Here is a 16966-nt window from a genome sequence, read left to right as displayed (position 1 = left end):
ACTTGTTGAAGAGACATTAAGATTTGTGAATGCCGCAGATGAAATTGTGTTAAATGCAGTAGTGAACCCGACGGAGGGAAGCTAGCACTCGAGAAGGGTCTAAGCCCAGAAGAGCGGGATCCAGGGGTTAAAAGGCATCACCCAACATGCCAACAGAAAGGAACATTTCTTAATTATTTTGGGACCCATAAGGTCCTCTGAGGCAAGTCTGATAGCTCCTTTATGGGGGACGGGTATAGTGGTGCAGGAGGCTAGATTCCTCTGCGGCTGGGCTCTTCTGAAAGTTAATCTGCGTAATCCAGACCCATCAACCTGGGCTTCAGTGACTTTGGCCGGTTGAAAGATGGCAGCAGGGGTGCATTATTCTTATATGTGCAGATTTTCTCTGGGCTTTATGGATTTTTTTCATAAACTGGGTGCGGTTTCGTCTAGCACAACCACAAAACAGACTTGTTTGTGGTGCCACAAGAGGGATGATTTGTAGACAAGGGGAGACAAATAACTGATCATTTACAAGGTCATGGTACTATTAGATTGGTGTAAGCACAAAGGGGGAGACAGTGAAAGTGCTGTGGAGTGAAAAGTGCTGTTCTGGGAGGGGAAAAAACAAATAAGAAAACGGGGTAGGTGTGGCAAGGTATGTCAGTAAGTGCTTTGAGATACAGCGGAGTGAGATATCAAAGCAACAAGCGAGGATGCTGAGCGCATACTCCAATCAGTTGTAGAGATTCAAAAGACATAGCTTGGAACAGTTTCAGGGGCGGGGGGTGCTGGTTTAGCTGCCCCAGAAGAGGATTGTCAGTCAGGGTTAGCTTTGTTGAACAGGTAGGTTTTGAGCTTTTTCCTGAAAGTTAAGAGTATGCTTTAATGTTGGTGGTAGGGAGGAAGGGAGTTCAAGAAGCAGACACCGCCTGCACCAATTGAGCGTTGCACCAAGCGCTTCTTCCTGAAAATAGTGGAGGCAGTTTCAGCACTGAGGCAGAGCTTAAGGTTCCAGATGGGATGCGTCTTTTGACCAGGTGGACAAGTTACTCTGGGGACTTGCCATGGAGAATCTTGTGAACGAGGCATCTTCTGGAACTCAATGAATTAGTCACTCCTCCGGCTACCACTGACGAGATAACTAAAGACAAAGCCTGGTGTGCCAGCATTCAGTCCGCCATGCTCAACAAAATAAAACTCCTCCAGAACAAAATCCGAAACCACTGCAAAGCCCTCCCAAACCAAAAAACCAACCGCCCTACACAAGACAAGCGTAGTAATCTCAATCACGCTCAATTCTCCTTCAGAAACGTCACTGAACCGGAGGTTCTTAATCTCATCAAAAACCTCAAACCATCCCTCTGCAAAGCAGACATTTGCCCTCCCAAAATCATCAATGAATGCCCCAATGACCTAGCACCCCTGATTACTGCCTTCATTAACGCATCTTTCCAAGCAGGAACTGTCCCAAACAATCTTAAGGAAGCCTGGGTGCGGCCACTTCTAAAATAAAAAGGCCACACTTGACCCAGCGCAACCCAACAACTACAGACCGATAACGACAGTCCCGTTCCTCCTAAAAATCCTGGACAAAGCAGCTCACATCCAGATCCAATCATACATAGAAGCTAACTCCATACTAGGCAAAAGACAATCTGGCTTCCGTTTCGGGCATGGAACAGAATCCGCCTTATTAGACCTAAAAAAAAATCAAATCTCACAGATCATGGACAAAGGCAAACCTGACTTGCTCCTCCTCCTCCTCCTCCTCCTCGATCTATCAGCTGCTTTTGACCTGGTAGATCACCAAACACTCACCACCCACCTCACCCATGCAGCCCATTTCTCTAATCAAGCAGCATCCTGGATCACTTCCTTCCTTGAAGGAAGAGCCATGAAGGTCTACTCCGACACAGCTAACGCAGATCCTACCACTATAAACTGCAGTGTCCCCCAAGGATCTTGTACAGCCCCCACCTTCTATAACCTCTTCACAAAACCCCTCTTCGACCTACTTGACTCCATGGGTGTTGCATATACAAACTATGCAGACGACAATCAAGTACTTTTACCCCTACCTGGACTCCATCACCAAGACGCCACAGCCCTTCACAACATCTATGCCACTATCCAAGCTTGGATGGCAATCAATGGCCTCTGTCTTAACGGGGAGAAGACTGAAATTCTCATCCTGGGCCAGTCACACACATTATGTGAACTAACCCCCAATACAACTTCAACATAGACAACTCAACCATCTCCGTATCATCCTCTATCAAGACTCTAGGTGTTCACATTGATGCAAATCTATGGATGACCAAACAAGTCAGCGCCATAGCCTCTGCATCAGCACCAAACTCATCAATGCCATTAAACCCTACTTATCCACCCCCAACCGCTTGGCCATAGCTAGAGCAACTATAGGAGCCAAACTCGATTATTGCAACGCCCTTCTAGCTGGCACCTCCGCCAAAAACATTCACAGACTCCAAACCATACAAAACAATGCCCTGAGAGCCGCCATGAGCATCCCTAGAAGAGACCATATATTCCACGCCAGATGTGAAGCCCGGTGGCTCCAGGTCAAAGACCGTATTACTCTGAAAATCCTCACCATCATTCACAGGTGCATCAACAAAACCGCACCAGCATACCTATCTGAAGCAATATCAAGGACCACATCCACTCTCCCCACCAGAGCTCAGTACACCAACCAGCTACACATACCACGCATAAAGAGAGCCACAGCGGGAGGTCTAGGCTTCTCCTATATTGCACCAAAACTCTGGCACTCACTCCCTGCCACCCTTAGAGCTGAAACTTCCATCTCTGTCTTCCGCAACAACCTCAAGGCCACTCTCCTCAACTAGCAAGTGGTGGACTGCCTCCTCCACTTCTGCCATGTATATTGTAATATAACACAAATGTGATATAACTATATTGTAACCTGTGAATATACAGCTAATGACTATGTAACTATATTGCAACCTGTATATATATTGCTAATGACCATGTAACTAAGTAACTGAGCTTTGTACTGTAACAAGTGCTACAATGTCCTCGGGCTGTTGTGCGCTATATAAATACGAATAAAACAAACAAAACAAACACATCCCTTGTTCAAGGGCGAATCAGAGTCTTTTGTCGAAACGTTAATGGCCAGTAAACAATGTTTGATGTCCTCTGAATAGAGCTGGCTGGGGTTTGAGGTTCAAAAACAATCTGTGGTGTTGTCCACAAAAAACAGGAAAGGGGTATTCGAGGCATCCAGCAAAACTCCCATTGGCTTCATGTCACAATTAAAGAGTAGTGGTGCGAGGACGGAGCATTGGGTAATGCAGCTAGCAAAAGTCTAATGACTGGAACTAAAGGAACCCAGTCTTACAGATGGGAGATCATCCACTTTAGAACAAATCCCTGAATACACAAGAAATTCTTAAGTATGTGGAGTAGCGTGTTGTGGTCTACTATGATGAAGGCTACAGAGAGGTCAAACAAGAATATAAATGTGCAGGAGCTTTTGTCCACAATGGAAGAAAGTGTTTCCTTGACGTACAGCTGGGCATATTCTGTGCTGTCAGCAGGTTGAAAGCCTGACTGAAATGTGTGTTGTAGGTTTTCTCTCAAAGTATTCCAAAAGGTGCGACAACCATTTCTCAGAGAAAGTTGCAGATTATGGGATTGTTAGAGATTGGGTGGAAATAAACCAGGATGAAGTGTCAGATAAAAGATTGCTTTAAGGGAGGTTCGATAGTGGCTTTTTAATAGACCACTTGCAAAATCCAGAGTGCTAAGGAGCAGTTAATGAGGGCAGTGAAGGAGGGGCCTAGGTTATTTATGTTTTAGATGGTGGAAACTGGGCAAGGGAATCTTTGAAGAGAGTAAACATTTATTTTAACAATTGTTTTGATCAAGACGTCTGCACCGAGTGGTAGGAAAGTCTCAAAAGAACAGGCACATGAGCTGCAAACAACTTGTGTTTTGTACATTCTCGTGGGCCAGAGCAGAGCAAGGAATATTTGTCTTGTGGACGGTCATTTTACCAGGGCACATGGTCTTGCTTGTGATGTTCTCTTGGAGTGGTGTGTATCCCAGGATTTTGTTAGTGGTCATACGAAGGGAACTTCCCTATGATAAAGCCGTTGCTAGACTTCACCCCCTCTCCTTCTCCCTCAGCCCAACGAATAGCCAGTTATCTATCCATAGGGATCTACATTGCTTTATTGAAGTGAAAAACGATGTGGTACTTCATTTCGACAAAATAACTTTGTGGATTATTTTTTGTTCTTCTTTTGAAATGGCAGGGTTCTTCCGATGCTGCCTTTTCAGCCACCCCCATACCTCTTAATACATGTATGACAAACATTACATACCTGTAATCATCTTTCTGATGCTTGCATCTGCTTAAATACACATGCTTTGCATAGGCCAACATCTAGCGGTAGGTGTGGTGCATCACATGATTTGTTTTCAATTTCGAAAAGGGACGTTAAATGGGCATTCCTGTACTACTATCCCTACTGTGACGTACACTTTACCATGATCCCTCATTTACATCCTCAAGAAGTTATTTTGTTAAAGTAAATTGCAATGTAGTAATTCAGTTCGAAAAAAGCAACGGTACATCGATGGTAGTACATTGTCAAGAAATGAGAAAGGTAAACAATCAGTAGCATAACAAGTATTCAAAATGCAAATTCAAATTGTGGACAATTTGTTAAAAGGAGACCAATCCAACATATCGAGATTCAAATTCAACATTTAAGTGCAAACTAATTTTACAAAATACTAGTGCAGTACAGTGCCTCCAATGTGCAACTCCCTTTCACCGTCACAGTTTAAATTGATAAGTTAATACACTTTGATGCTTACAGACTTCTGTATTCCCATCACAGCTAGCTCTGTAAATGCACATTCTCCATCAGAAACATACGAGTGGCTGTGTATGTATGTTTCTGACAGTTACACGTTTATATGGGGATTAGACGTGTCGGAAAGCCATGAAGATAAACCAATTCTCAGGGAAGACCTGAGAACATCACAAGACACACGATGTACCTACCTAGTGTGAGGAATTGGAAAGTTCCGATCATTAAGGAAATCGTCAACAATTATACAGCTAAAAGAATTGCATTAGCATCAAGAGACATTAAAGTGAGAGGAAAAGAATTTACGATAGAAGTCACTGGATAAACTACAAAAGGACACCCGTTTGTCTCATGCACAAGGATGTAGGTTGGAAAAGCAAGACGGCCAGGATATCTGCAACACCCAAAATGATGATGCAAGATGGTTGGACACATTAAGAGAGCAGTTATAATGTGGGTGAATGCAAGATCATTCCTTCATGTAGCTCAAACTCTTAAGCTCGTGGTCCTATGCAGCACAATATGGACATCATATATCCAGTTTGCATATAGTGCTTTATGCCGGATACATCCCGCTTCCAAGTGCAGTTAGAATAGCTGTTATTACCCAGTTAATGTATGCAGTTCATTGACTCTGGGAAGATGAAGGGCAGAGCCAGCCCTGCAGGGATTCAACCTTGTGAAGTGAGCGCTTGCCCAATACAGTGGTGAGTGCTTAACCCATGTGCTAGCCAGCTGCTTCTGGAATATTAAGGCATGGGAAAGCCAGCGTTCTATATAGGGAAATTGAAGCTCCGAGTGCCGAAAGACCAAAATCATGCCAAACCGCAATGAAAATATTTGGCATATAATTTCAAAACTTTGCACTTCAAAAAATGAAAGGCTCAAAAGATTCAGAAAAAATGTAAAATTCCTTTTTGTAGAACCAAGTTCCCACACCGCTTGTATATTGTTCACAGCCCATAAATACACACTATATTGCACACTAATCTTTAAATTAGAATCTACCCACATTTTGACATAGCTCGTACGTTTGTTAATATATTGCTACTCCCGATGGATTCAGGTGTTCTGATGCAACAGGCATTAGCATTAACAAACTCCATACAATGTAATCTTTGAAGCATTCTGTGCAGGGTAGCAAGTCATCTAATTAACCATTACCTTTTTAGGCACTGCAGAAGCGGATCTTGAGTGATCACTCGAGCCTGGGCGGGAAATGTATGCAAGTGAGAGCACCTTCTCAAACCGGCTAATATCCTTCTTCAGCTTTTCCCTGCGCTGCTGATCACTATCTTGGAAATCAAAATAGCAAAATAAAATGCAAACAGATTGTTAAAAAACATTTAATGTAACTCATTCTTTCCTTGCGCGTCAGCAGGCAGTCAGCTGGGCCCCTCCCACCTGCATAAGCATCAACAGCAGGTTGCTATTGGTCATCTTTCATCCTGAACTATGGGTATGAAATGGAAAGGAACTTCCTCTGGACCCACATTACACATATTCATCTGTAAAACATTTCATAAGAATTTTGCTCAAGTGAAATACGAGGACTGGTGGTGTGATCAGAAGAGCTATTTTTCTGATAAGAAGCCATTTCATTTTCATCACGGAAGAACATATCAACGTGACGTGACAGGTATCTAAATCGTAAATGTAGAACACGTTTTCTCCCCCCCAGGCCACCCCCAACGAGGAGGAACGAAAAAACAAAAAAAAGGAATAAAAGATACAACTACTTGACCATTGTACAGTGTACAGATTGTATCCAGAATCGCTTGTGTAGATCCCTATACAATTCACAGATGCTCTTAAACGACTCAGAACATATAACCCCCAATAACCCACTATTCCAGGGCCAGGCATTTCATCATTTGGGGTCTATAAAGCACTGCTTCCCCATCTCTGTCAAATTCTAGGAAGGGAGCCCACAACCGAATGGATTTGGGAAGCAAGAAGGTTATCAGTGTTGTATTTCTCTCCATGGCAAGAATTTCCCATACTTGAACCCACCCGTATGCCACAGAGCAGCTATTTTTACAATAGGTGCATTGCATTTCTTTAGGTTTTTAGAGACTGCTTTCCTGATCGCACTCTTACCCCAATGCGCACCCACACAGTGCTGAGGCACAATGCTGAGTCTCGTCTTAACAATCGAAAAGCATTAAAAGACGTACAATATGACAAGATATACAAAAGCACACCCTGCCAGTAGTTGGTGTCACTTGACTTAGCACCTCTGATGGGATATCAGACTGCATGACAGCACTGGGATTGTATTAAGATTTTCTTCAGCACCACTACTGGTGTAGGGTTCTGGGAAACCGACCTTCGTGAACCCGCACAGGTTTACTACAAAAGTCCATTTAAGCTCTCACTTGGTAACAAAGCTGCCGCGTAAGACTTAGTCCAAGGACCTCAGAGGTTCGGTGAAAAGTACAAGTAACTTATACAAGGGCTTGCCAATACACACATTGTCCACACAAGCAAGTATAAAAATACACTCATTTAACAGCACAGACACATTAAGCTAGAATAGTACAAGTAAGAAACAAATATACAAACAAAACCTGGTGTCCAATTGAGACATATGCCACACTTCAGCACTTCTACATTCACAGGGAAACATCAACACTGACCTAAACTCAGGGCATTGTGGCGATGTTACAACAAATGATTAGACCTCACACAAAATTGTAAAAGCAGCCCCTGTCCACATTATTCATGATGAACTGACTCTGCCTTGTGGTCTCCTTTTGTTAACTTGCTGTTCTGTTATCTTATTGCTTGCTAGGGAAGTTTGTGCTCTCAAATTGAGCTTCAAGCTCTTAAACACAATTCATTTACATACCTGCCTTTTTTTTACATCCTAATTGTGGTTGTGCTGCAGATATTGTCTTAAAACATCAATTTCTGAACTGCCTTTGCCTTCTCGTTCATCTCGTCACTTCATCACGAGGTGACAGCCTCTCTGCCTTTCATAGACCTGTTTGGGCGGTTGAGCCTAAGTGTCTCTGATCTGAGAATCTCCTCTCCAGGAATATAAACATGCCTTACCATTGGAGAGTGATGAAGCACATCATTTAAAGTGGAAAGCATAGAACCTATGGTAAGGGATAGCCCCACACTCCCCTGTACTGCGATAGGATGAATGATCCTCAATGTACCAATAGCATTTGCGGTGCCCGTTTCCATTATTAATGTTTCCAAAGTGACAGTCATTTTTCAAATAACTGCACACAATTGCATGTAAAAATGTTGGTTGTACGCAAGCCCTGAAACCAGGCTGTTTAAACCATGTTTGCCTGTGCAACGTTACTTCAACATGCAATCCTAAAATACACATTTGCCGACTTCTCCAAATATTATTGGTGTCTACATATTTGTCTTCTGGCAAAATAAATAAAAATGAACAATGCAAGAGGTTGATCCGAGAGATCCCGGTCATACCTGGTCAAAACGGTGGCAGTATTAGTGGTTCTCATGGGCTAAGATGCCGACGGAACACCTGCTTGGTCAAAATTTCATTTCACACATTCAAATTTTATTGCAAAATCCTCTTACTGTTGGGAACGGATTGTTAAGTGCAAATGGCAAGATACCCTAGACATTACCTTCAAGAAAGTCATGCGGTCATTGGTCAGAGGTGGTATTGGTGGTTCATTAATCAAATAGCCCTCCTACAGCTCACTCGCCTCAATGTTCCCTCAACAACTTCATCCTATTAGGGTAGAAATATCTCATCCCCTAGTAGAGGAGAAAGATCAGATGTGTGTATGATGCTTTTGGGGCATACTGCAACTACCTGCCATTTTGTCAGGAGCGCACAGGGCAATAGATATGTCGAGTACACACTGTAGTTTTGGGGTGACTCGGGAGCTAACACTTAGCATAAAACAGAAACAGGGTACATACCAGGCTGATCTTTGTGGAGACAGGTAGTCACAAGAACTGAAGCGGCAGGAACGGGTTGAAAGGAAAGCGACACAGAGAAAATATGTGTTTCGCTTATCTGATCTTAACGGAGACCAACCCAGGGGTGACACTGAACACGGATACAAAGCTGAGACACAACAGTGGACCAATTTGTAATCAAGACGGAAAAGCAGAGTGAATAGAACCAAGTACAGGATAGGCTGAGAAAAGAGGCAAACAGCAGAAACTGTAGACAGAGGTAGTAGGCGGAAGCTATGCAATCACTTCTTAGAAGGGACACATGCATGCTGGCATAGAGGAAATCTTGGACCAAGAATCAGAACAGGTATAAGGGATTTTGGCAAGTTAAGTTGCCACACAAACTTGGAAACCGAGCGTTCTAGAATATCATGGAAAAAAAAAAGCTTTTGTCATAGGAAAGGTAGACGATCACTGCCAACTCAGTGAATACGATGGTTCAAGAAACTCTGTGCACTAGTCGTAGACAAGAGAAAGGGGTGCTGCCAACTCAGCGAATATGTGGTTTGTGAAACTCAGTGCACTTTTAACATACAAGACTCGACGTTTCTGCAAACACGTGGTTCAGAAAACTAAGTACACTAAAAAGCAGGTGCGTGTTTTAGCAAGTAAAGCATGAAACTTAGATTGTAAAGCGACATGGGGCAGGGGTAGCTTTGCCATAAACAAGGCGAGCCTTTGAACCAGAGGAGAGGGGGGCTGCTCACAGCAAAGCAAGGTTTGAAGAAAGGAAAAAAAGGCAGCACAAATGCTTTCAGAAAAAGGATTAGCTTTAACGGCAAACAAGACAAACTGAAACGGTTGGGAACTAACTTCAAGGTAACAAAATATATCAATCATGGGCCGTTTATGCAGAAAACTATTCTTAAGAAGTGTCAGCACGCTGAAAAGGCACTGGTACCAAGGAGTAAACATCTGTCCTTAATTAACACCTATTGGAACCTTGTGAAGGCTGTGATAAAGAGGATGGTCGAAACCATCGCTGAAGTCATCGGCGAAGCATACAGTTTGGAGAACCCCTAGATTATTGTGTGTGGAGACCTAGATGCACTATGTGGGACTGAAAAGGCTGAGATTCATCGTAGCAATTCAAAGGCCTTGTCGCTGCAGATCCAGAGAGGCCAAAAATGGAACTCACCAATTAAGTCCCGAGACCTCCTAAATGGCCCCTTCGAAAAGCAAAACTATTGCCTTCCAACCTGGCAGCGGGGATCACGATCATCTGTAATTGACTTTGTATCAGGAAATTTGAGTGACCCAATACCCTCCTTTAAAGTGTTACCAACTAAGGCGAGCGATCATGACCCGATTAAAATGTGCTGGTTGGGGGACCGCACAACAAGGTCCACCCAATTTGTCCCAATTCCTGGAGTACCTACAAACAATGGATGCAGTCTGAAGATGTTCAAACATGATGTAGAGAAGTTGAGATCATTCCTGTCAAGCAATGTTCTGACAAGAAATCACTCCTTCCAATACCTAACAGTAGATTAAGTCCCGCTGCTAACTCCATGCCTGGTCTAAAAACCACAGAGTACGAGATCCTGAACAGGACACTACCACGACTATGACAAAAAGGTAGCCGCTAAAAAGAGAGTCTTAAGACAAGCCCTGGCTAAATTGAAACAAGCTCAACCTATATCAGTTTGGGAAAAGGTGAAGAGATTAAAAAACAACTATAATAACTGGATCAGGGGCCACAAGAAAGAAATGATCTGGAGAGATGCCCAGGGGACACAGAGCCTTAGATATCCGAATCATGGGCCATTATCAACTCGACCGGAGTATTTAGGAATTCAACACTAATAAATGGAGTTGCTGAAAGTGCTTGGGTCAGCTTCCTTTCGACCCCATTTGCAAAACGGCACACAGTAGAGGAGATTACCTAAGAACGGCCACTCTGGCTTCTCCATTACGATCAGACCGACCTAGCTAACCTGATAACTCAATCCAAATCTTCAAGCCCCAGGACCAGATGGGCTTTCAAATATGATCCTTAAAGAAAATCCGGAGCAATGGGCCTTGGTCTTGGATCAAATCCTGACAAGCGCCTTGGAAACGAGACTCTTGTAAAACTCTTGGGAGGCTAATGTGGTCCCAATAATCAAGAGCGGCAATAGAGGTGATCTATTGCCCAATCGTTCTATTGGATGTAATGGGGAAACTTTATGCTACATTGCTCCTACAAAGGCTAAGCAAATGGTCATCGAATGTAGGGCACCAAGATTCATTCCTGTCAGGTTTTGCTAAAGTCATGGGGACCTCCCCACCGATCTTTCTCCTCTCGCTACCGATGGATAGAGCCCAAAAAAAGAACCAGGACATCTATATCGCCTTTGTCGATCTATCCAAAGATTTTGAGAGAATCAGCAGGCAACAACTCTGGAACAAGCTACTATTATGGAACTGTCCTGTGGATGTGTTGGACCAGTTAAAAGCGTTGCACACAAACTCTTCCTGTAGAATTCGATTGAACCCCTCAAGACTTCTAAGTGACATTGTTCCGATAGGTGTCAAACAAGGGTGTCCACTAGCACTGGCTCTTTTCAACCTCTACATCTCTGACCTGGCAGCTTCTATGGATGAGGTTACGTGCTTTCCCACAAAAATCTGGAGGGGTAAAAGTCAACTGGCTCTTATACGTGGACAACCTGGTCCTTCTCGGTACTACCCCTTATAGGCTTGCAGAGACAACTAACGCGACCGGAGGTGTATATACTGCTCTAAATGACCTACAGGTAAATACTGGAAAGACAAAGATCCTTGTCATGCAGAAGAGTGGAGGGAAGCAGAACGAAACCGTCACCTGGCGATTGGGGTCAAAGAAAATTAAAGTGGTCTACTCCTTTAAATATCTGGGAGTTCAGATCCGCAAAAATTCGACGCAAACAAAAACTGCCCAAATGCTGAAACAAAAAGTGTGTGCCTTGTCGAATCAAGCTATAGTTTTGAAGCACAGATTATGTGGCTTTTCATTGCAGCCTCTAATAGATTTCTATAGAGCCGAAACAGTCCCTGTGGTGACCTATGGCGCCGACGCCCTGCTAGCCATTCTGAAAAAACAATGGCCTTAGTTAGAAGGCAGTTTCTGGAAGAGAGTGCTTGACGTCCCAAAATCGATTACAATTCCGATTATTAGAAGGGAGCTGGGCATACTCTCTCTGAAGGGAGCAGTGGCGTGAAAAGTCTTGACCCTCTTTGGGAAATACTGGGAGACTAGTCCTCCGAGGATCTTTGCACTAATAAAAACGGAGGTATGGTCCAAGAACAGTGTGCTGGGGACCTCGTGGGACCAGGCTTGTAGATATCTCGTGGAGGACCTGGGGGTCAACCCTTGCAGAACTGTTGACTAATCCATCTAAAGTCAAGAAAAAGATGTGGAAAAGAGACTAGATTGCGACCTGTGATGAAGCAAATAAATTCAATCTGTTTCGCCACCTAGCGCCAAAAGTGAGACCGTTTGGAGATACTGCATTTTGTGCGGATCAGGTTCAACCTGCACCCTACACTGGAGATAATTATGGCAAGCGGGGGACGGAGCTCAGAAACCCCACTATGCAGGTTTTGTAGGGAACCAGGAGTTCGGGAAAATCTTTTCCACCTTTGCACGCGATGCCCAGAATTAACTGACCTAAAAACATGCCACTTTGCAAAAATTGTGGAAAACACACCTCTTTCGGCAGAAGACTGGTGGACAATACTGCAGAGAGGGGAAAAAAACTGCACTGACTATTGCGGAAGTAACATTCTTGGCAAAATGTTTGTAGTAGCCTCAGTCAACAGGAACTATGTGATAAATGGGATATCTTAACAAGATGAACGTTCATTAGGATGGATTTCTCTCTTTTGCTAAAGGTTTTTGTATTAAACTATTTAAGCAAATGACAAATCAACTCTATTTCCTAGCCAGTTATACAGCTTAATAAGTTAAGCGCTCACCTCTGGGGTCTATCAACCTGCCGTCATAGGTTTGAATCCCAGCAGGCCAACCTAGCATTTCACCTTTCAGAGGTCAGTAGACTGAGTACCAGTGAGTTGAGTAGTAACACATTATATCAGCATTAAGAGACCATTCAGTTTGTGGCATGTGCCACATAAATGGTAAATTATCACTAACAATAGTCCCTAATCTATCTGTGGACGTTCAGCCCGTTTTCTGCATGAGTGACATGCCTTGTTTGTCCTCGATATCCCTGCCTGCAACCTTGCGCTATATGTCATCCTTTGTTACTTAAAGACAGAAGGAGCCGGACATCGATAATGCTACTAGACAACCCATGGGGGCTTTTTAAAATGATATGCAATACAATTGGTTTGCTTTTCAGGAAGAGGGAAGTCTAAAGCATCGGTAAGAAAGACCCCAGAGTATTTGCTTGAATAGCAACAGACCATTACGAAAACAACGTTTTTGAGAAAATACTTACATTTAATGCTTGTAGTCATGCTCTTGGGCAGGGAACAATCCACAGCCGCTAAACAGAGAAAAGAACAGGCATTTATTTCATTGATACAAGGTCAGATAACTGGCACGACAGGTCTGTCAAAGAAAAGCATTGCTTAGCAAGTAATTCCCTTGTGTGCTTTCTTCATCTTTAAGTTGCAAGTGTCAGTTTAACACAAGGCTCAGCTGGATGACTCACCAAACAGTACAACTCAGCCCGCTTATCCAAATGTACATATATGCAAAACACTGCAAGGCATAAAATAAGCGGTGTTGCATAGCAATTTCTTATGCAATTCTGTCAGTCTGCTAATCAAATGGACACTTGTGTAGCACAGATAGCTATTTAGTTGCCCTTTTCAATGAAAGCACACCTCGCCCTGCATTCCTCTCTTGCCCGCTGTGCTCTCTTCCCCCTCTTTTCTCTGTTCACTTCAAGTCCTAATGGAGAGAAAGTGCAGCAGTAATCATCTCCTCCACTCTTACATGCCAAAGGCATGTGTGGGAGTGCTAGGCAAGAATTTATTTTTATTTTTCAAATAATTGCAAACCAGAAATAATCTGGATGCTACTTTTATTAAGCTTTCTATATGCTGTCTGGCAAATTTTAAATATATTTTTTAAAAGACAGTTATGCAATTCCATTCCTAAAATATAGGTTGTTACATAATGCATGATTAGAGTATTGATACTTTAAAACACTGCAACATCTCCATGCTTTACAGTAATGTAATGTCCGTGCACGGACGTCACAGGACGCCCAGGACCCCTCTGCCCATGTAGCTCCGTGTCCTCTCCGTTATGATCGAAATTTGCTGATCGCTCTTGCCCCCACAAAGACCCTTTGGCCTATGGGCTTTAAGGCTACATCTACCATCTCTAAAAACATCTCTACGCTGGCAATTCGCTGTGCCCTGCTCAATACTCGCTCGCTGCCGGCTCATGCATGGAATGCCATAATCTTATTTCTAACAACCAATTTGACATACTGCCATTAACTGAAACATGGCTTACGGGGTCTTCTGGCCCTGCTATTGTTCAGGCCCTTCCCTTTGAATATGTTATTATACATGTTGACCGTCCCTCGGCTCACCCTGGTGGTGGAATAGCCCTTATTTTTAAAACTAAATTCAAAGCTTCCTATTCTATTCCCGATCACAATCTAAAAATGGAATGCTATCTATGTCGCATTCTAGTTTCTCCTGTGTGCACTCGGTTTATCCTGCTGGTCTACCGCCCAATGGGTATGATGCCCAATTTTGCAAACAATTTCTGAATCTTGTGCTTGAGCTTCAAGTCAAATATCCTGTCTCCTTATTGCTGGAGATTTTAATCTCCCCTTGAATACTGCCTCTATGTGTCCGGTTACCAATTTCTTAGCCTCTATGCAAGACATGGTTCTTGCCCAGTTGATCTCTGAACCTACCCATATTCGGGGTAACACCCTTGACTTAGTTTTTGCCCCCATAGCTGCTCTGTCTTCTATTTCTGTCAGTCCTATGGTCTGATCCGACCACTTTTTGATAGCATTTACTTATCTTCTTCAGGCTCCCCCTCCCCGTTCTGTCAAACCCTCTGTTTTTAAACGCAGCTGGTTGACAGTATCCAGCCTCGATTTGACCTCTGCTCTGCTTGCTAATTCTGGCACCGCTGTGGACTGTTCTCTACTTAAGCTTGAAGCCGCCTTCTTAGCCTCGGATGACTTGTTAGCCCCTATTAAACTTTGTAAACCCAAAACCCGCATCCCTGAACCTTGTTTTACTGCGGATCTTTCAGCACTAAAATGGCTCTGTCGCCAGGCAGAGAGAAAATGGCGCCTAGATTACTCTCTCTCCGCTAAGAACCTATTTAGCTGCTCTCTCTCGGCCTATCATAAGGCTATGACTACTGCTAAGAAGCTCTATTATAGCCAGAAAGTTCAATCAGCTCTTAATAAACCTAAGGCCCTCTTTGATCTTGTCCAATCTCTTTCTTCCCCTGAGAATGGGAAGGCTTCGGTCCCTCCTTCGCAAGGCCTGTGCGACTCTCTTTCGGATTTCTTTCTTGAAAAAATCTCTACCAATCGCGACCATATAAAGGCTGGTTTGCCGTCGCTCACTGCCCCTAAAATGGTCACTCCTTCCCCCTCTCCAACTGCTTCCTGGTCTTCGTTTCCTCAGTTCTCTAATTCTGACGTATTGTCAGCCATTTCTAGACTAAGGTCTGCATCTCCTAACAATGCTATAACTCTCACTCTTTTAAAGGAGGTATCTGCTGACCTCATTGAACATATCACTACTGCTGTTAATACTTCCTTCTCCACAGGGCTTATTCCTCCTTCCCTTAAGCACGCCCTGGTTGTCCCTCTTCTTAAGAAGCCGTCTCTTGATCCTGATGTTCTGTCCAATTATCGTCCTATCTCACTTCTTCCTTTTCTCATGAAGTTTATGGAGGCATTGGTTTCCCCTCTTCTCTCTAACTTTGAGTCCTCCCATTTCTTTGATCCTTTTCAGTCTAGTTTCTGCCCCGGCAGGTGCACTGAATCTGTCTTGAACTCGGTACTTGATGACCTGGTATGTTTGGTGGACAAGGGTGGTGTCGGAGCAGTCCTAATTTTAGATTTGTCGGCTGCTTTCGACACCGTCGATCATTCCATCTTGCTCTTTCGTCTTTCCAATGCTGGTCTTTCTGGCCGGGTCCTTGATTGGTTCACATCGTTTCGGTCTGATCGCTCTCAGTCTATTTCTCTTCCCCAATTCCGATCTAAGTTGGCTACACTTCTCTGTGGCGTTCCTCAGGGCTCTGCACTATCTCCTATCCTTTTTAATATTTATATTAGCTCTCTTCTGCTTCTTATACACTCACATGGTTTCCGCTACTACTCTTATGCGGACACACAAATTCTCGTCCGCCTCGATCTTACTCAAGCTGAGACCGCTGCACGACTCAGTAACTGCTTGGAGGATTTGAGGCACTGGATGATGACTAATTGGCTTAAATTAAACGGCAGTAAAACAGAGGTCCTGGTTGTGGGTACTTCGCCCCCCCCCCCTTCACTTTTGGACCTCGCAATTCTGGCCATCGAGCCTTGGCCCTCTTCCTCTTCCGGTTCAATCGGTTCGTAATCTCGGTGTCAAAATCTCTGCCTCTCTGTCCCTTGACAATCAGGTGGCTAATGTATGTAGTACTCAGCACTTTAAACTCTGCATTCTGCGGAAAGTCTTGCCCTTTATTCCTGCTGAATGCCAGGCCCCGGTAGTGGCAGACTTGGTTCTCAGCACTCTCGACTACTGCAATTCTCTCGATTTGGCCCAGCCGCGTTACCTGATCCAAAGGCTTCAACTGCTGCAAAATGCTGCCGTTTGCTATGTACTCCGCCCTCCATTTGGATCTCATTTACCCTCTGCGCAAGAAACTACACTGGCTTCCTGTGGCCAGCCGGATCCTGTTTAAATCATTGTGTCTGGTGCATCGTGCCTTTTATGGCCTGGGTGCTGAGTATCTCCAGGCAAAGTTTGTTCATTACACTCCTCCCAGTCTACTGCGCTCTCAGTCTGTGTGTCTTCTCAATGCCCACGCATGGGAGGCCGTGCCTTTTTGGTGGCGGCTGCTATAGCTTTGAACAAGTTGCCTACTGCTCTCTGTGCAACTGAAGACCACCTTACTTTCCGCCTGTTGTTGAAAACCACTCTGTTTTAGGCCATCTCACTCTTATGGTGTTGTCGGCCGCTCTGGATTTTGA

At 43.9% G+C, this 16966-nt stretch overlaps 1 protein-coding gene across 4 annotated transcripts in view; it reads right to left on the bottom strand.

The window, feature by feature from the left end:
• SPATA7 (spermatogenesis associated 7) overlaps positions 1-16966 on the bottom strand; it is a 466226-nt gene that overhangs the window by 353209 nt on the left and 96051 nt on the right. For all 4 annotated transcript variants that reach the window (XM_069637949.1, XM_069637946.1, XM_069637948.1 and 1 more), the window contains 2 exons: positions 13229-13276; positions 6015-6145 (listed from right to left, as the gene is read on the bottom strand). In XM_069637949.1, the coding sequence (XP_069494050.1) occupies positions 6015-6145; positions 13229-13276 (179 nt within the window). The remainder of the gene's footprint in view (positions 1-6014; positions 6146-13228; positions 13277-16966) is intronic.

Source organism: Ambystoma mexicanum, chromosome 14, assembly GCF_040938575.1.
Source record: "Ambystoma mexicanum isolate Mex_15411 chromosome 14, UKY_AmexF1_1, whole genome shotgun sequence".
Taxonomy (NCBI): Eukaryota; Metazoa; Chordata; class Amphibia; order Caudata; family Ambystomatidae; genus Ambystoma; species Ambystoma mexicanum.
Note: the sequence above shows the minus strand (reverse complement) of the source record. Positions and strands in the feature narration are given on the sequence as shown.